Source organism: Lichenostomus cassidix, chromosome 17, assembly GCF_008360975.1.
Source record: "Lichenostomus cassidix isolate B80296 chromosome 17, HeHo_3.0, whole genome shotgun sequence".
Taxonomy (NCBI): domain Eukaryota; kingdom Metazoa; phylum Chordata; class Aves; order Passeriformes; family Meliphagidae; genus Lichenostomus; species Lichenostomus cassidix.
In genome coordinates this window covers 7,721,882-7,742,930 of record NC_139497.1, presented here as the reverse complement: position 1 = coordinate 7,742,930, position 21,049 = coordinate 7,721,882, and the positions used below count along the sequence as shown (strand labels likewise).

At 44.1% G+C, this 21,049-nt stretch overlaps 1 protein-coding gene across 2 annotated transcripts in view; it reads left to right on the top strand.

The window, feature by feature from the left end:
- The window catches only part of PAPPA (pappalysin 1), a 179,033-nt gene that overhangs the window by 18,094 nt on the left and 139,890 nt on the right, over positions 1-21,049 (top strand). For both annotated transcript variants that reach the window (XM_085077215.1, XM_085077217.1), the window contains exon 2: positions 8,407-9,475. In XM_085077215.1, the coding sequence (XP_084933341.1) occupies positions 8,407-9,475 (1,069 nt within the window). The remainder of the gene's footprint in view (positions 1-8,406; positions 9,476-21,049) is intronic.

Sequence of the window (21,049 nt, the reverse complement as noted above, 5' to 3'; positions counted from 1 at the left end):
GATATTTAATTTTTGCACAGGCAGAGAGCCCTTGCAGGGTATAAATCAGTGTAAACGCACTGGAACTACTCGGTTTTGCACTCACAAAGTGTCTGCCCAAGAATGTTCTCAAAATCCAATTAAATAACTAGAACTGTTTCATGTGGAAATGCCCCTCAATTACAAAGACAAGTCTAAGCTATCATGATGTGATTTTTACAGTCTCCTCGCAGGGTGCCCTAGTTTGCATTCATGGAATTTTTTGTTTTTGTTTTGTTTCTGTAATAATGTGGATGTTGGCCATCTGTCTGATCCTGGAAAGGTTGTAAGGTTGTCCCTGCTCCCCAGGTTCTCTTCCCACTCCCTCATTGATCATAATGTTTGATTTAGGTGCCACTAGATTTGCTCCTTTGTTCTCCAGCCCTAACCTCCCCCCTGCAAACACACATGCATTGTGCAATGGTGTAAAAGCTCTCCTGGCTGCAGCTGGGAGTAGTAACTGCTCAGCTGGTTCCAGCGCTGCCCTAAAGCTGCTGTAAAGGTCAGAGACAAGGGAATTCTAAAAAGCAAAACAAGCTGTGTTGTTGTCCCCCCCTTTAATCCTGGCTGTGTGTTTTGATCAGCACCACAAGCCATCTCATGTGCAGAGCTCCACTTCTCCCAGCCCTGTGTTTGTGGCCATCCAGGGCAGCGTGTTGGGCATTTTTCCAGCCCCACTCCAGGCTCAGGCACTGCCACAGCTGATTGACTTGCACTGCTTGTCAGACACAAAGCACATTTTGAAAGGAAATGCCATATTGAACTCCCTGTGAGCTGATGGGTATTGTGCACGGTCATCTGATGGCACAGATGTGCCCCTAATAATCCTTCCAGAAGAATATTTCCTCCTGGGATGCTCTGGCCATCTGATCTGCTCTGAGGTATGCTGACCTGTCTTGACCCAGTTTATGATCAATTCTCTCTGCTGTTTTCTAAAAGGAGCTCAGAAATATCACTTTATCATTTAGATTGCCTGCAAGTTATGGTACTCCAGTGTGTGTTCTTTCCACAGAAGATATGCTGTGGTTGCTTTCAAGTGTTAACTCCTACAAAAGGTAGGAAAGCCACTCTGTGTAAGTGTGAACAAGAGTAAATTTCCCTGTAGAGCTCTGATACCTAATCAGACTTTGGCAAACAGTGCAGGGAGGAAAAGAAGATGTGGAAGAAGAGGTGACTTGTGTTCCACCAAAATTGCTGGGTAGCTTCATCTGAATGTGTTTAGTGACCCTTCTGGTGCTGTGACTTTATCTGAATGTCCTTGTTGTGAGGTTTCTGTGCAGTTCTGTGTGCTGTGCCTGTGTCTGTGAAAGATGGATGGTTTCCATGCATTCCTCCTGGTGTGTACCCATGTGTTTTGCAACACCTGCTTTTCAAGTGGGAATGGTGCTAATTCTGGCTTTCTCTGGAGGTGAATCAGCTGCCTCAGGTACAATGGGATGGTTAATTTGTAATCTGGTTCTGCTGGGCAGTGAGCAGAGATAAGCTTGGGAGTTCAGAGGTGTGTGAAGATCCCTTTCAGCCAAACCAACAAACTTACTGAGTTTGTTGGCTTTCCATTCCTGATATCTGAAGGACATCTGGGTTTCCACTCAACTCAACTTTTTAATAAATGGGCTACACTAGAGTGTCTAAAATTGGCATCCAAACCCCTGAATTCTTATCTGAATCAAACTGGATGCAAAGTCTCCCATATTTATGACATATAGGAGTGATTCCCTGATGGAACATCAGAGTTTGGCTTTAAGCAGGATCCAAGAGAGGCCTGTCTCTACTATCTTTACTGTCCCTATGCCTGTGTGTGTTACAATCATCTCTAATAACATGGACACATACTGGTTTTCCAAGCTTCATCCAGAATTATTCAGCTGTTTTTAAGAACAAGGCAGGAGAAATAACTGTCTTTGCAGATATTACAAGATCCTTACCCTTGTCTGGAACGTTGCTGTGATCCCAGACTTCACAGCAAAGACTGAAGTTTGACCCTTGTGAAGGATGTGCATTTTTCTATCTCATCAAGGCTGCCTAAATCTGGTTATTAGATCATGAACAGTTTATTCGCCCAGCACCAGTCTCCACTGGTCCTGCAGCTTTATTATGAAATGCTTAAGGAGATCTAGATAAGGAGCAAACCTTCCCACTACCCCTTGTTTGCGCTGAGGCTGTCGATGAAGGAGCCCTTGGAAAAGCCATCCCCAGCCCAAGGCTGGCCCTGTTATAACACTGCAAGGACTCAGCTCCTCCTCTGCCCTGTGGCCACAGTGTTGTGTGTTCACTTACACCTCAAAAGCCTCACAATCTGTAATTTCTCACTAAGCCCAGCCTACCAGATGTATTTGCAGTAAGCTCTTCTATACTGTTAGCGGGTGTATTCTCACAATAGGCTCAGCCAAGTGGCACTAATATGATTGTCCATGCCAGTGGCTGCTCTCTTGCAGCCCACATGATTTTGTTATCAAAAGGGAAGGATTTATGTAATGTTCATAACTAACCAGCCACTATAAATTCATGTCTTGCTGTTGTAGACATTCTCACCTCCCTGTTTTCAAGACTTTGAGGAAACTCATTGAGCAAATGAGTGACTGGGAATTTGAGAAACAGTAGAGAATATATGCTCAATTTGATGCTAAATTACACTGATATAAAGATTTTGATATTAAAGAGCCTTGGGCTAAATTCTCAATGTTAATTAGGCGTAGCTGTATTAAACTCTGTATTTCTACACGGTGAAGTTCTTGTCTTTCATGGCAGAACAAAAAGAACTCCATCCTTCTGTCTCAGATCTGAATCCTCTGGCATAGCTTGTAAATGATAATATCTGGTGTAAATTCAGCATGATTGATAGCAGCAGCAAACATCCCTTTTTTGCTCTTTAAGTAGTACATTGCCACCTGAGCAAGCCTCAGGTGGTTTTCTTGAACCTCTCCTTGTCTCAGGGGGTGACCTCAGGAGGCCTCTTAGCTGTGTTGGAAATGGTATAGACAGGGATGCTGCCTTAAGTACTCTGGACTTTGAATTATTTAAGTATTGTGGAAGGAAGTGGGGGCTGGGGGAAGCACGGCAAAGGAAAGGAGAGATTATTTCTCCCCTTTGTGAAACTGTATTGGGTTCAACGTCATACCATGAAATATCCAGTGCAGAACTCAAGAACTGCTCCAGTGGATCTTCACTGACTTATCCAATTGCATGGAACATGGGGATACTTAACCCAAATCTGTCGGTTTTAATTATTTTCCTCTGGACAGATAAAAGCTTTCTATAGGTTCCTGTAGAATATTTGCTCTTTCAAGCGTTCTTCTGTGCTTTGATACTAAACGATTAAAGCATGCTAAAGAAAAAAACAGCCCCAACCTTTAGCTCCCTGTTCTTGGGCCCCCTGACTGCAGCTTTGATTGTTGACCTAAATTCCCCTTTCATAACTGAGTCCTGTCACCTCTGGTTGGAGTCTCCCAGCAAAACAGGCACGGCCAAGTTTCAGAAGTGCAGGGCGCTGTTTTCCGTTCCGCCTCGCGCGGCTCTGACGGGCTCTGCGGCACCTGATGTGTTCAAAGTCAGACTGACCTCCCTCTTCCCCTTCCCCCACCTCTCTCTCCTGGAAATGAAACCATAACAAGGAGGTTTTTTTTTTTTTTTTTACTTTTACTTTTGCCTTCCCCCCTCTCTCTCACTGCCACTTCCCATTGCTCAGCAAAGCGAGGAAACTTTTCCTGCATGAAGAATGAAATTCTTAGTTCGTTCTATGGCTGGGTTGGTTGTTGGGAAGATTGCTGTTATCCAGACAGAAGAAATGGCCCTGGAGTGAGGGAAGGAGGCCTGGAGTGTGTTATTTGTAACATTACAGTGGGTTACAGCATCTTGAATGGGCCACTCCAACCTCTCTTCTGCCAAATTCTGCCCACAGAGGGCTACTTCTGGCTCCAGCAGCCTCCAGCTGCGATTTCCCATTCCTCTGCTCCCATCCCAGTTGCAGCAATGCCTCCTGTCCCAGGAGTTCTCCCACAAGTTCAGAGGCTCTTGTTCCACGCTGTGCTCATGCTGCCAAATCTTGCCCAATATTCAGGGCCCATGTGAGGATGTGGATCTATTGAAGTCCCCAGGAAAGTCCTGAAAACAAAGTGGGTCATAAATACTGGTGTTGGTTTGGACCTCCTGGAAGAGGTGAGGTGGACAGTGATGATGGAGCTGTTGTGGGTCACTAACCAGAGAACTGAGATTTTGCTTGTCAAAGAAAAGAGGGAGAGTGTGTTTCTCATTTTCCATGCTTGGCTCTTGGCTTTGGGATGTTGGAGTTGAATTTTCCAGCTTTCCCCACTCTTTTGATGCCTAGGAATTTACTTTTCCTATAAGGGACAAACACCATGGGACTGGAAGGAGAATCATGGGCCATTGAATCTGTCTCTGGCCAAACATTAAAGAATGTGGCATCTTCCTCTGTTCATGCACTTCTCCAGAGCCCTCAGAGAAGTGACTCACTCCTTTGTGGGGAAGGCAACTTCCCAGTGCCTCTTGCTGCAAAGCTGAACTAGCACCTCTTCTTCTTCTTTTTTTTTTTTTAATTAAATATAAAATTCCGTTTCAATCCCTTGGGCTTCAGGAACAAGAGCTTTACGAGGAAAAAATCATTCAGTCTAAGGAGTCAGAAGGGCTGTCAGTGTTCTCCTCAGCTGGAGCTCCATCCCTTTCTAGCAATCCAGGGCAAGCAGAAGTGAGGAAAACTGTTTGCTGCTGTATGAAACTTGTACATATTTTTTTAATCTAATTGCTGTGGGGAAAACAAACATCAGTTTTATTTCACACCATTTCTTGGCTCAGAAACTTCAGGCGTATTCGCCAAATTGTGGTTTTTCAGTCATTGGCTTGAATCTCATTTACCATGAGGCCTCTTTGGTTGGTAAAGAGATATTAAGTAGCTAAAAATGTCCTTTACCACATTATTGTAAAGAATTCTCTGTGTAAATGAGAATCTAAACTCTGTATATTTTTCATGTAAATGTTGGTTGTGGTCACAGCTGACTTGAAATTTGGAGTGTCAACCATTACGTGGGATAATTTTGCTCAAAACCAGCCTTGTTTGGGGTAAAAGAGGCCTCTTCTTGTTTAAAATGTTCTTAATTATGTCTGAGAAATAACTCATGGCTATGGAACCTTTTACTAAATTGAAATAAATTGTGAAAACATCAAATTATTCAGTTTTCAGAAGTTCTGGCAATTATTTCACATGTCCCTCTTCCAATGGCTTTGCCCTTATTAGTTGTCATAGAAGAAGTAATAAATTCTTTTTTTATGACATCCAGCATCCCAGCTGAAATTAGTTTCATTGTGCTGGGGACAAAACGGAAAAGTGACACTCCCTTAGCCGGAGGATCCTCAGTCCAAGGCCAAAAGTGAAGGATGGGGAAAATAGGTGAAGCATTCAAGCAAAAGAGGGTCATAAAGAACTGGTACATCTTGCAAGGGAGTTGGGTTTCTTATCCCAGTACAAGGGAGTGTGGGTTTCTTATCCCTTTTTTTACATTTTTTTTTCCTTTCTCTTAAGAATAAAACAACTCTTGCCACTGAAAGGCTTGTGCTCAATCCATCTTTTCATCAAGAGCTGGATGTCTGCAATAGTAAAAGTTTGAGAAAAGAATACTGTATGTGGCATAAGGATTCTGCAATGACCTTTGCCCTAAACTCCAAAATGCAAGGAACTGGAATAGTAGAGTGTTTTAGTTCAGCAGCTTTCATACTGGTGTGTTCAGTGGTGTCCCTATTGTCACTGGATTTTTTTCTTTCTCTGCCCTCCTTTGGCTCCCTGGAAATCTTGAATTGCTGGCAGCTGTTTGAGCCCAACTCAAGACACGTTGCATCACATCAGGGTTTAAAGGCTCAAAGGCAAGGGAGGATTGCTACTATTCTGTAGTATTCCTCCAGCAGCTCCTCATGCTCAGCTGAGGTCAATCACCAGCATCATGCAGCACTTCAGAGAGAGGAAGATGTTCTTTAAATGCTGGCTGGGAAAATGAATTTCCATCCTACAATAATTTATGGGGTCTTCAGGGGAATATTTCTAGCCCTGGTCAGTGCAAAGAGCAAAAAAACTTGATCCTTAAAGACTGCGTGGTGGACTTTCCTGGAACTGGAGACCTGTTCTGGGACTTCCAGCTGTCCATCCAACCATGGGGATCTTGGATGCCTGAAGAGCAGGTGGAGCAGCTTCTGTGTGTGGAGCTGCTTTGTGATCCACAGACGTGGAGGGTTTGCCCACTGTGTGGCAAAGGAGGCAGGAGATGGTGGGAACTGTGGGTTTTAGGGCTTCAAGGATGAGTTGTCCTTCTGTGCCTCAGTCAAAACAGCCCAGGGAGTCCCTGGGGTTCCCCTGGCCATGTTGAAGACATGCAGAATCTCAGAGGGATTTGTTGGGACAAACCCATTTCTGCATCACTTTTTCTTCTCTCACCATGTTGGCATTTCTTGGCAGGCAAAAACTCTCTTACAAAATGCCTGATCAGCTCTAATGGTCTTATTACAATAAGCTGAGATTTTTATGACTTATTTGGGAGAGGGACTTGTCTTGCCAGCTGTCTTCTTATTCATTGCAGTATTATCCGCCCACTATCGTTGGACAATACCTTCATTTGAGATGCATAAAAATACAGACTTTTATGGGCTCTCATCCATCTGAAAATGAATGCTTTGTAGAAGTATTTATTCCATAAAGAAAAACCTTAAAACGCTTCAAAAACAGACTCCAGAAGGTTATGGGTAACTTTGGCTCTCATATCACATGTTCCTTGGGTAAATATCCATCCCAGCAAATGTCTTTTTTTTTTTTTTTTTTTTTTTTTTTTTAGCACATTTGTTTTTTCCTTGCCTGGTTCTCCTCCTCTCCTTTCTCGTGATCAGAAGTAGCAGCATAAACCAGGAGCTCGTCTTGAAAAGGTTTTGAACTGAGTGCGCCCTACAGATGAATAAACACATTACCTTCCGAACCCTGGGATCTCTCTTCCAAAGGAAACAGGAAAAGGGGGAGCTCAGAGTCCCTAGCAAAATACCAGCGTGCAGAAAAAAGGCCCGTTTAAATGTTTTTAACTTTCCCATCAGAAGGGTTTTTTTACAGGGGGAGGAGGTGGAGAGGGGCAGGGTGTGAGGAGAAGGGGGGAAGGTGGGTGCTGGGAAAGGGGAGGAAAAATACAGTGAATGCTCCTGTAACCTTTGCTCTGTTGATACTAGACAAGACTGCACTGTTAATGAGTGATTGTTAACAGATGGCTCTTGAGCAACTTAGTCAGAAGCAGAAGATGTTATTTGGTTGTAGTGAGGGGAGGGTGAGGGTGCAGGGGTGAGGTAAGGGGATATTTAGTCTTTTCACGAGGACTGAACTGTCAGAGATTTATGATTTTCCTTTAGGCTTTTGGAAGTGGAGGCTCTGGGGAAGGATTGTTTTCTATGTGCTGATAGTAGAAAGGCCATTTGGTGCTGAAAGCTCCAATGATTGTGTTTTTGGTTGAGGGAGGTCCCTGCAGCCCTCGGCCTTTGAGGACTGAAGGATGGAAATGTCCATCTTTAGGTCTCTGAGCCCTGTGTCCCAAACTGGGAGGGAGAGGGCTTTGACCACTTCTTGGAGCTGTCTGCAGTTTGGTTGGGAGAGCTCTAAGTATGGATCCACACTTTGTCTAGGACAGAAATCCTTCCATGGTGCACTGAGTTGTTAGGAAGTGTGCGTGTGAGGCAGCAGGAATCTCTCCAAATGTCCATCTTTCTGTGGATCTGTTCATATTTCTTGCCCTCTCCCAGTATGGTGTGTACCAGTGTATGCCATGTCTCTTACTGGTTTCTATGACTTTAAATACTGGGTATGATTTTAAAGGCAGCCTGAACACGTCCCATTCACTCTCTGTAGGATTTGTGTGCTTGAACCTATCAGGATGATAGCTGCCCAGTGTTTCTCAAAGTGTGCAGAATTTAAATTTTCTATTTATTTCTCTTCTAGACCTTATTAGGTACAGGGTTCAGGGGTGTGAGGGATGAGTGACATCAACAGGGATTGCTTCTCAAGATTGTTTTTGTTTTCAACCACTGATGAATGGCTTGAGGGAAGGTAAGAACCAAATGTACAGCCCAATATTTTGCTGATAGGAATTTGCAGAACAGTTCTGGGCTTTGGTCAGGAAAGGGGAATCCCATTTGTACATGCCACCGGCAAACCTTGACCTTTAATAGGAAGTCTTAACATGACCTCCCACAACGGTGCACTAGATGATTTAAAGTCTTCCTTGTGCACTAACTGTCTAACAGATGTAGGTGAGTGTGTGTATATACATTTAGAGAGATATATTTACACAATTTAAAGACTAATGCCTTCGTTCTGTCATCCTTATTTATTCGTATTTCTCTTTTGGGGGCACATAGGACTGTATGACAAATGTTCTTACACCTCCCGTGACCGAGGCTGGGTCCTGGGGATTAACACCGTCAGCGACCAGGGGAACAGAGACCCCCGCTTTTTCTTCTCGCTGAAGACAGACCGTGCTCGCAAAGTCACCACCATTGCAGCACATCGCAGCTACCTCCCCAGCCAGTGGGTGCACCTGGCCGCCACCTACGACGGGCACCTGATGAGACTCTACGTGAACGGTGCCCAGGTGGCCACGAGCGGAGAGCAGGTGGGCAGCATCTTCAGTCTGCTGACCTTGAAGTGCAAGGTGCTCATGCTGGGAGGAAACGCCCTGAACCAGAACTATCGGGGTTACGTGGAGCACTTCAGCCTCTGGAGGACAGCCCGGTCTCAAAAGGAGATCTTGTTGGACATGGAGCAGGTGATTCACAGGCAAGACACGCCCCTACCTCAGCTCGTTCTTCAAGACAGTTTACTGAATGTGAAAAGCACCTGGTCTCCCATGAAGGATGGCAGCAGCCCTCAGACCAAGTTCAGCTACCACCACGGCTATTTGCTGGACACCAGCCTGGACCCTCCTCTCTGCGGCCAGACGGTGTGTGACAACACGGACGTCATCGCCAGCTACAACAAGCTGCCCAGGTTCCGCCGCAACAAAACCGTGCGCTACCGAGTGGTGAATCTGTACGACGACAAGCACCAGAACCCCACCGTCAGCCAGCAGCAGATCGAGTTCCAGCACCAGCACCTGAACGAGGCTTTCAGCCGCTACAACATCACCTGGGAGCTGGAGGTGCTGGAGGTGAAGAACTCCTCCCTTCGCCACCGGCTCATCCTGGCCAACTGCGACATCAGCAAGATTGGGGATGAGAATTGTGACCCCGAGTGCAACCACACGCTGACGGGGTACGACGGCGGGGACTGCCGGCACGTCCGCCACACGCTCTTCAACAAGAAGAAGCAGAACGGCGTGTGCGACATGGATTGTAATTACGAGAGGTACAACTTCGACGGGGGGGAGTGCTGCAACCCGGAGATAACTGAAGTCACCAAGACCTGCTTTGACCCATATTCGCCGTACAGGTAGGCGGTTTCTTTTTATGATCGTATTGATGAATATCTGTCTGGGTATTGATCAGCCTGCTGGCTGTTAGACCCTTTCATTGTTGCTATTATTTGCTTTGGAGTTTAATGTGGTTTTTTTTTTTTTTTTTAGTATTTGGCTCACGTTGTAGTTATCCAAATGCAATCTCAGTAATGGTCTCAGCAGTGTCTTACCCCTGAATTGGTATTCTCCAGCCAGGCTAAAGAAAACGTGTGCTAAAGACTGAAGCAGCCAGTTTTGAGAGACCCCATTAGCTGTTGGCTATGAGCAGCATATTGTAACAGTGCACAGTTTATTTTAACTCCAGACTCTGAGGAGTGGGGATTGGATGTCATAGAAAGCTCATGTGTATTTGGAGAGGGAAAAGGCCCTCAGGCATGAAACAGAACATGAATACTCTTAGGTAGACTTTAATTCTCTAGCACTTCTTTGAAGGTAGGCAGGTAATTCCATACTCTTTCTGCTGTGCACAGCTCTCTGTAGGCACTGCAGTGGAGTCTGGGGGTTGTGAGGAGGGAGGTGGGCGCCGGGTTCCTGTTGCACACACTGGGTGGGTAATGAAATCTTCTGTGCCCCTTTCTACACATAAATGAAAACAGGGGTAATGCCACTTCATTGCAGGGCAACTTTCTGTGGGTGAATGTGAGCTCATAAAATCCTCAGCTCCTCAGCTGGAGTGTCCTGGTGTTGCAGTTTGAGGAGAGGCATCCTTGAACAATGTACCTGCAATTACTCCAGCTTGCTTTTGGTCAACTTCAGATAAATTAGTATGTTTAAGTAACAAAGTGTTACTTGTGAATGAGTTAGAAATATAAGCACAGAAAAGATGGAGGTTAAAGCTGAAATTCTGTTGTCTGCATTCCATGTTACAGCTTTTTTAGGGCAATTCATGCCCTAGACATAGAGGGGGAAACTTCTAAATGGTCAGAACACCCAACACTAAAGTTCAGGTTAAGAAGGAAAGTATGAGCTGTTCAGGAGTCCCTTCCATTGCAGCAATTCAGGCTATATTTATAGCTTCCTTAATAGAGAGAAGTTTTTAAACAACATTATCAGCTCTACTGGAGCTTTAAATACACATAATTAAGTTGGAAAGAAAAGCTTCCTTTCCAATTTTTTTTTTACTCCAGTGAGGTTGTTTTAAAAAATCCTTCTAGCTCAGTTCGACTTCAGTCAGTTAGTAGTGAACAAAGCTCAAATGAGGAAATACTTTAAATGTTAATGCTTGAAAACGTTGAAAGGAAAAATACCAATTTTTAATACTGTTCAAGTGGAGAGGAACTCAACCAAGCAAATATCATCAAAGACATAATGCAAATTGGATTGTTCTAACACTGTAGTTCTGAGAATTTGAGGTGTTAGTTATAGCAACTAGTACAATTTTTAGGGAAAAAAAATACATTATTTTTAATCTGATAGTACCCTTTTATCACTTGTTCTGTGACTAGCATAATCCCCATATAAAATGAAGCAGGAAAAACCCTGTGAATTATAGTTGACAGATTTAAGTCTGTGTTTTAATGTTATTCTGATGTACAGAGATGTTTTTATTTCAAATGAAGCCGTTTTGCTGCACAGACTGTGCTTGCACAAGCCCAAGCAAGAAATTGAGTTCCAAAATTTGAAGTTACCTTAGCAGTGTGTAGCTGCTTCTCACACACAGTTTTATGTCCCTTTTGAAGACAACCACCTGGCTGAGCTTGTCTGGAGGATTCACATCTCATGGCCTTGAGCTCACAGATCTTCTGCAGGTTCATTTTGACTTGAGAAAAACCTTCTCCTGACTTGAAAGAGTGAGGGAGGCCTGAAGATCCTCTTCCACAATCTAGAGCATCAGAAAATCCATAGATGCTCCAAAGTTGGGGTTTTTTGCAACAGATTTCATTTCTTTGTCTCTGCACAGACATTGCAATTCAGCATTGATAATTAGCCACGAAAGCACCTAGGGCAGCAGCAGATATTCCAGCTCTCTGGAGCCTTTATTTGGTGGCTGATTTATTTTGGCTGAGCTCAAAGTCACCACGATGATGGGTGCTTGTACTCAGTAAGGCAAAATAGAGCTGTTGGGTCTGTGGACCTATCACTGAAGTTTGTAAGCCTGACTTACACTGCTTTGGGTATTTAGGTTAACAAATACAGATTTAGGGCAGTGATTGTGTCAGCAAAGCCTCGAATGACTACCAGGGTAAAGATTCAAACCCAATATTTGGCTTTGGTTTTGCTGTCAGCATCATCCCCTGAGAGAGAGATTTCCGTGTCAATTAATGACTAAGTCAAAATCTGGTTGGCACCATCTGGGCCCATTTTGCAACTCCAGCCCCTCTTTTCACCACTTTCCTTGGCCATGAGTCCCCAGTCTCCTCTAGCACAGGCCTTGAACCACATCAGTGAAGACATTGCAGCCATGGAGAGCTCACATCTCATTTCAGGTATTTCCTCTGCCAAAGTTCAGTCCAATGACAGCAGAAGAAAGGGAAAAGATCCTTCAGTCTGGTGAGGAAAGGGAGGGAAGAAAGAAAGGTGAAATGGTACCAATAAAAAGTTTTCTGAGCTTTATTTTGTAAAGACTTTTCAGAGCCTTCCTTGGGCTTTGTTCCTTCCTCAGTGTCAGCAGTTGCAGCCAGCTGTTCACCAGGCAGAGCTTATTCATGAAATACTTCTGTCCTCTGGAATCAACCAAAAAGTGCTAATGCTTGATTAATGCTGTAATAAACAGGAACCCTCCTCAGTGCCTCTTTATCCCCAAAAGATGATGTATCTGTTTCTAGCCTCTTTCCTTCTGACTGTGAGACTCAGTCCATGAATCGCCATCCTGGGACAGAGTTTTGATACAAAAAACCCTGTGGATGCTTCATGACTAAGTGATGTCACTGGAACAATTCCAAGACACCTCTGATCTGTGTTAGGTTTTTCTTGTGATCCTTTTGGGCACCTTGGACAAAGGGCTCAGGGACTTTGATGGTGTCATTCAGTCACTGTGGTGGTACAGCTCTGGTGACTTCAGAGCTGATCCCAGCAGCACAGCTGGTTGGTTTCTTTAATGTTTCCTGCCTGTCTTTGTGGCACCTCTCCAAAAATATTTAACCCCAAAAAGCTGATGTTCTGTGCCATAGTGAGCTAGCAGAGATTTAACCACATTTAAGTTTGTCAGGGGGACAAACTGTCTGTTTGACAGTGAGAAGGGGGACTCTGCTCTCAGAGCTGCTCAGCAGAAAAGCTGTAAACATTGTGGTACCAACTAGATCATCTCTCCTCTTTTTTAATAGCCTGCAGGGAAAAAACAAAGGACTGGTTATCATTAGCCACACAGCAGGCTTTATCCAAGAATATCTGCCTCACTTCTTTTTATTAATTTCATGAGAGTGGGACAAAATGTATTTTGTCCCAGCAGAAGGTTTACAAATATTGTTCTGCTTTTCTGCAATTCCGGGAAATTAGAACATGCTAAGATCATACAGCCTGGCCCAATACAAAAGGAAGGAGCAAGAATAAACACCCTTGCCAGAAAAGACTCATTCCTTGTGTTATTTGGTATATTGCTGGTTACAAAACAGGGAAGACTTTGAGCTCATGACACCTACCATGGCTGCTTTTCAAGAAACTTGAAAGAAGCAGCAAGGGACCATAGGAAATCATGCTCGGTAAATGCCATTTGATGTGGTGAGTTCTTGCACCATCCTATGGCTAACTGAGACGTTCCTTTTATGTAATATTGGGCTTGCACATCAGGCTTCACCACAGGATTTCATGGACAGATAAGGAAGCATTCCCCTCGATGCCTGCTTAGGAAAATGCTGATGAAATTCCTGAAGCAGTAAAAGTACTGGAGTCTCCTAAAATTCCCTCAATCCATATGGCCCACCGAATACTTGCTGGAAATGCCCCCAGAATAACTGACCTGGGGACAGACGTTGTCAACATCCACGTGTGTTCCCTGAAGGCTCCCAGAGCCCTTCAGTCCTGCCTGAATGAGGGGCAGGATGAGCTGTACAAGCTCTGAGCCATTTGCAGAGAACTCAGGGTGCCACCAAACTAAGGAATCAAAGAATCACAGAATGATTTGGGTTAGAAGAAACCTTAAAGATCACCCAGTTCCAGCCCTCCCTGAGAGTTGGATCCCAGTGCCCTGCTGGTCCCACCCACTTCTGTGTTGTTTTCCAACACTGTTATTGGACAGTTCAGCTCTGTTCATATCATGTCACATCGGCTTGCTCAGGGTTAAGGGCACTGGCACATTCCAGGCATACATAAATTAGACCCAAAATACATGTCTGACCCATTTGCAGGAATTTCCACAGTGGTTTTGAGCAGCAATGGGTGTGCCAGAGCTGTGTATGAACACACTGGGCTGTGGCATGTGGGTCACAGCAGTGGCATCAGAAGGAGGAGGTGGTGATTAATCCACAGCCCAGGGCAGCCTCGAGGCTGAGCTGCACTTCAGGGCTCTTCCGTGGACTATCAGATCAGCCTCTTACCTCTTTTCCTTCTCTTCTGCTGGAAATCTCTTCATGAGGTGTGCATGAAAAATATGGTCAGCTTACTCCGGAGGAGGGAGGCACACTGAATGGCCTTTTCCAGGGGCTAGAGTTGTAAGAAATACTCCTTGATTCCCAATAAAGGACTAATTTCCACTTAATCCTAAACACTAAAAAGAACAGAAGAAATTCATCAAAGCTCTTCAGTTCCGGGAGCTTGAGAACTTAATCCCCTGCTTCGAAGAGACCATTGTGCAGCTCTTGACATCAAGGATTCCTGCATTCACACAGGTATCAGACAGACATATAGCAAATACCTGAGTTTTTGTCTAGGGCTTCAGTGTTAAATGTCCAGTTCTTTAATTACCAGCTCCAGGGCTGTTTAGAAGGCAGAGTGACACTGTCAAGGACAGAGCTGCTGTATATTGGTAGTTGTCACCCAAAAGCCAAGTCCCAACAGGAAATCCTCTGTTCTCTCTGTTTATTCTGTCCTCTGTTCCAGATGTCAGGGATGTTAATCAGCTGGGAGGAGTTGCATCTGTTCCCATGCTAGCAACTGACATTTATAAGTCTAGTATTGAATTCTGATACAGACAGGACTGCAGGGCTAAAGAAACTATTTCTATACGATTGCACACCCTAGGAACAGTAGGAGTTTGCTCGAATTAGCTTGACCCACAGTCAACTTTTCCAATAGCTTTTTTCAAGAAACATTTTTTCCCCAAGACTCATAGAACTCATGGTTTCTTTCATGGATGTTATCCATTAAGGAAAAAGATCACTGTCTGGTCAAACTGCAGGATGCTTGGGATGAAGGGAGCCTATAAAATCTATGGAGTAAACTATCAGAGATCATTAAGAATCCTTATTGGAGACAACAGATTAAAGTGTTATTATACCCCCAGTGCTGATGCAGACCCATTTGTCTCTGAAACCTCACGTGGAAGATTTGCAAGTGCAGAGTCTGCAGACTTGACAGGGACTGAGTTTGCCCCTCACTGCTGGGCAGCACCACATCCTCCAGGACCTGCTGCCCCATGGATGCTTCCCAGCAACACCTTGGCAGCCTCTGGTTAAGCAAATGAGGTGGAGCTCATCCCCTCCCACACTGTGCAATGTGGCTGTATAAATGAGCTGGTTTATTCTCTTTGCTGATCAATTCAGATTTTACCATCTCACACGCACAGACCTACAGTCTGATCCTGTCCAACAGGCCTCCTTCAGGTGCTGTGGGGTCCTGCATTAATCCCCCTGCTTTTCTCCCACAGCCATTTGTGTGCAGCCTCTCTCCTGCTGTGGTTGTGGGGTGACCTTTTTGTTTTTAATTAACAGCAGATGAACCTCCTGTGTAAATTCAGGAGGATGCACCTTTCACACTGAAAAAGATGCAGAGTAGAGTTCTGTAGCAAACTAAACCAGATGCAACACTTACTCTTGCAATTCCCATCCTATCTCTCAGATTTCTTTTTTGATAGGGATTTAAGTCCAATTCTTGCAAGCAATAGCTGCCCCTTGGGGAAATACAGAGCAGCCACCTCCACTGTGCTCCATGTGCAGCATCCATGGACAGGAGGCATTTGGCTTTGTCTCTCTCATGGATTGCTGGGCTTGGGCAAACAGTACTTCAGCTGGGCTTTTTGGGGAGGCATGGGGGTGGGAAAACTGAATGGATGTCTCAGTTTATCTGCTCTTACCTGAAGTGAATTAATTGTCCCTCAAACACATCAGGATCAGGACAGCGTGGAGCTGTCCCACCACTTTTATACCTTTTATTATATACACTTTTATTACCACCACTAAGACATGTAGAGCAATAGGAGAGGACAATTTCACACATGGGATGACTTCTCCATTAAATGTATGTCAAGACACCCACTGGAATCATCATATACTCCTGAAACTTTGGGTGATTCGAGAAGGATGGAGGGGCTACAGAGAGATGCTGATTGTCATTTCTGCAGAGCTCTCAGGAGATGCAGTGAAGTAGAGCCTCAAACAGACTCATCAGGGCTCCTGAGATGTGCAGGAACCACTTCAACATTTGCAACACGTCTGTAAAAGCTGTGCTGTAAAAAAGTGTGATGCTGATAGCCACAGTTACGTCTCCTCCTTTCGATCCAGATTCCTTGAGAAGGAGGATGGATATATCCCCACAGCACGGCAGGGTGTTTAGAGCAGGAACACAAACCACTGCTGTCAGAAGCAATCCTGTGATTGCTCCATCGCAGCCCTGGCTGGTGCAGAATTCCAGGACCCACACACTGTGGAGGAAGATTAGGAGCATGTGCTCTGCTGGGGTCAATGAAATCCTGCCCTTCTGTTTGGTTCTGAGCAGATTTGCAATTTTGGAGTTTGTCAGGGTAACTCAACTGAAACTACCTAGTTTGCATGTAATTTCAGCACTCCAAATTAGCATAAATTTGCAAGAAGTTGTTTTCAGGTTCATTAATAATGGATGGGTGGCTACACCATCACAGTGCTTGCTCTCAGCTTTCAAAAGGATCAGGGTGAGTTGCACTGAGGAAACTTCTTGGCGTACTTAAATGTTTGGGGTATGAAACTCTAATAAACCTCCAAAAATCCAGGAAATTTGGACTGAAGGCTGAAACTCCATACCTAGTGCACCCTACTGGGTCTTTGTATTTCAGAACACGTTACGTTTGTTCATTGAAATATCTCCAGTATGGAACTCTTTAGGGTGGAGTTTCACCTTTAACTCTAAATTTCCTGGCATGTGTGAGTTTGAAGTACATGCTTAACTTTTCCCCAGTGCTGTTTTTAATTTTTAATTTCCTTTCTTTTTTAAAGGAGGGACCCTGCTAGAAGGACCCCTACTAAAAAGGGACCCCACTGAAGCCAAAATTAGAGGGTTTGGCCTAATTTGATCTTTCTGAAATTCTTCAGCAATTTTTTTCTACTGCTGTTTTAAAGACTCTGGTGGCCAATCCACCCTGGTGAAAAAAATCAATAAAATCCACACCCTGCAGACCAATTGCTTTAGAAGGTACCCAGATGTTTGAAGACTATATAAGAAAACTTGGAAACATAGAACATCTCCTGTAAATTGCAATTAAAGATCTGGCCATGGCCATTGATATGGGTGAGCTGCTTGTTGTGAAATGCACTATTTCCATTAATTCAGTCATTGCAGAAGCAGCCCCTGTTTGCTGTTGACACTTGTTGGGTTACATCAGTGATGGTAAAATAGTGGAAACAGCAGTGGTTTGGAATGAGAGCAGTGGCAATTACCTGCAATGCTTTTAAAAATAATTTTGGCCCTAGATGTTGAAAAGATGTGTCATCGCTGATTTGTGTGAGGGCAGCTTCAGCAGGCTTGAATTACAAGGCTTTGGAGAGTAAAATTCTTTCTGCTGCCTCAAAATGCATCTTTGGAGCTATGCTGCCAGTAGATAATACGGAATAAATTTGCTTCTCGTGCTATAACCTTGTTGCGTCAATAAATTGAGGACTTCAGTGAGAAGTTGTTGCAGTCGGTTTTCCCAGCTCAAGACTCTGTTGGTTTTTCAAATCACTCCCACTGGCTTTGTAAGGAGAATTTATCTTAGTGAGATGTCTACAGGGAAATTGGAAAACTGCTGAAATTATGTGGCATTGGGCTTGTGAGTTCCTTCTGCCTCAGACCAGTGCTGGGAGTGAGGAGTGAGGAGAGCCCCAGCCTAGCTTCCCTTCCTTTCCCTACTCAACCTTGTGATGGCTGTGGCATTGCCCATTTTGCATAGAAAACCCTGAAACTCAGCAATTCTTGAGGATTTTCAAGAATTTTAATTCATGCAAATGGAGATTCAAATTTAAATCCAGGGACGATTCCTGCCACAGGGAGTTAGGTCCTTTGTCACCCACCAGATACTCTGCGATGGGACTGTTACCCTGCAATTCCCTGCATCCTTTGCTAAGCTGAGTATTTCTCATTCCAACACATTAAAGCACTTTGTCACTTCACCAGGAGACAAAATTCCTCTCCTTTCACCCTCTCCAGTATGGCCCCATCAACATCCTTGTGTTGTATTTCCAACCTCGACTTTGTAACACAGATCACAGCTGGTTGGTTTGAATTTCCCGAGTTACCCAGGATGCTGCTGAAAGCACAGGAAGAGCAGAAATGCTTTAATCAGTTAAATCAATCAAACCAAAAAAGAGGTAGACTAGACCTTAAAATTTACCCTGCGACCTTTGCTACTCGCTGTGATGACGTCTTTGTCCTATTTCTTTAAGTGCAGGATTTTATTGGGACTTGGCAGAAGGGCGAAGCGAGGAAGACACGGGAGGGGGTTCGCCGAGTTAAAAAAGGAAAAAGAAAATGTCAGTGAGAAAATGGAAATACCCTGATGTTCTCCAGCCTAGTGCTGGAGTCAGCCTCCCTCTCTCCCTCTTGCAGGGAAAGGGGCTCCTTTTCCATTAGCTTTCCATGGCCATGTTTAATCGGTTTGCTCTGACACGGAGCCAAGAAAGGGCTTTGCTGTGTGGTGCTGGTCCTGCGTGTGTTCAGGCATCCACAGCTGCTCCCTAGCAAGGGCTGGCTTTTGACTACTGAGGTATTTTTTTATAGCCACAGAGGGCAACTATTAATAGACGAGATTTACCAAAACACAGAGCTACGCAGCGTGGTGTGGAGGGGAAGAGGGAAACCTGTGGGATTTATGTCAGGAAAATTCCATGTCGAAATTATGCTGGAAGACGCGGTAAAAATGAATATGCCAAGAAGGGGATTTAATCTGTTACTTTGGGCCATGCCAGCATTTCTCCTCCATTAAGGATCTTCCCCATCACATGAAACATGTTGCTGAATTATTTCTTGAGCATTAAACAGCACAAAGTGTACAAAGGATGAAGATAAGGCACATAGACACGAAATACCAGCTTTTCTGAGATGTGATTAAATACCAAAAGGAAGCGGAGGCATTCCTGACCCTGGAGACATTTCATTTTGATCAGACATGGGATTAGGGGTAAAATGTGAAGAATTCCATGTTGTGTGGATGGAAGGAGCCGATCAGGAGTTTGTCTCTCTGTTTATTGATTCATTTCTAGTTTCCATGATACCATGTAATGAGACTGGTGGCCTTGTCAGACTCACAAATTATATTCATGTATCGAAGACGACAGGTTTGGGAGCATTGAGCAGAAAGGAGTGAGGCAATTAAAGCTTCTCTTGAAGTCAGAACTCAGACATTGATTAAGTATCATAAAATCCAGATGATATCAATTAATAGACTCATCACTGCAATCATCTGCACATTTTTTGTGCACCTTCCAAAGGCACAACGGGGAGTTGTATTCCCAGGCCAAGAAAAGATACTCTGCTTATCAGGAGAGTGGATATCAAAATCTCCTTTATGCTTTGAAAGGCTTTGTATTAAGTTGTTTTGTGTTTCCTTAATTAATAAATTTGGGGTTTTTAATTGAAAAAGAGACAGGGAGAGATTAACTGGTGACAAATTTCAAGTAAACAAAGAAATGTGCTGCACTCATTTAAAGCATGTGGGTGGAAGTCAAAAATGCCAGAGCTTAGTTTGCTTCACGTGAGTGTCAGAGAAGAATGGAAATATTTGCAAACTATCTGAACTGCTTAGGTTTGCACAACTGGCTGAGAGCAATTACAAAACAACATTTTTCTGCGATCTCCTGTTTTCCACGAGCTTCATGATGCTCTATTCCTGATCTCCATCCCAGAAAAGGGATCTGGAGGCAAACACAGGCATGCCTGAGAAATAGTCATAATTGCATAAACTTATATTATTCAAAACACCTGAATATGTTTGGGCTTGGCATTTCAGGTTCAGGGGTTTTATTTTGCCTTCATGCTGATTCCTCCCAAAATGTGGGGTGTCCCTGTTCCTGCACTGAGGGCTGAGGAGGAGCAGTGGCTATTTGTAGTTGTTGCTCAGTTCCTTAGGGAACAGTTCCTGCCATCTGTTCACTGCAGGTATAGACATGATTGAGAGAATTAAACCTTAAAGTCTTTATAATTGCTGGGAAAAGGTAGGTCCTTCCACTAGGATTTAGAGCACCAAGTTTAGAGCCTGAAAACAGGAATCTAAATTCATTCACAGTTCACATCAGGCCTCCCCATCACACTGTGTTCCTTAACAATCAGTCAACATTTCCTATTTTTAAGGACATAATGTTGCTCCAAATGTATGTTATACTTTCTGCCTGGACTAGGCTGCATATCCCAAGCTCTTTGAAGTCCACAGAAAGATTAAACTCCCAAAGACTTTGGTCTTTGGCTTGGATCTCCCCATCCAGGGCACAAGTGGGGTTGGGAACCTTCCTGAGATGAAGGCTGAAAGCTCAGAGGAAAACTCCTGCAGAGCTGCCCTGCACTGGAGCAAGCAGGAGAAACGTTCTGGGTAAGCATTGATGGCAACAGTTCACAGCATTATGAAAATCACTTCCCTTTTCCCTCCAGCATTTTTACCACGACTGTGTCAGTGCCAAAACCCAGAGCACACTCACTAATTCCCCCAGAATTGATCGGTCATGATAAACTTCCAAACACAGAGTGAAACACTTCCATCAGACACATCAGAGTGTTTCTCCCAGTTTGCCTGGAGAAATCTGCGCTGTTTGATTTCTCTCCCTGCATCCAATTTGATTCAGAAAAGGGCTGGAAGTGCCTGGCTCCCTCCTCATACACTCAGAATTCTTTTGACAGATTTACTTCTGGGGATAGATTTATTCTCATGTTTGTGCTATAAAATGTGCTGTTTATAAAGGGTGATTAGACATTGGAATGGGCTGCCCAAGGAGGTGGTGGAGTCACCACCCCTGGAGGTGTTTAAGGAAAAACTGAAAGTGGCATTCAGGACCATGGTGTAGTTGTCAAAGTGGTGTTGGGTCATGGGTTGGACTTGATGATCTCAGAGGTCTTTTCCAACTCAATTGATTCTGTGATTTTGTCTTAAAAATTCAGTCTCAAACCTTTAACTGTTCTCATCTTGATCAGACATAAAGTTCCTATTTTATCTGCCTGGGAACAATACCTTAGGCATTTCCAGTTTTTGGTCTATAAAACCATCATGAAGAGATAGTCCAATTATGCTTCCAGGCTGCCTT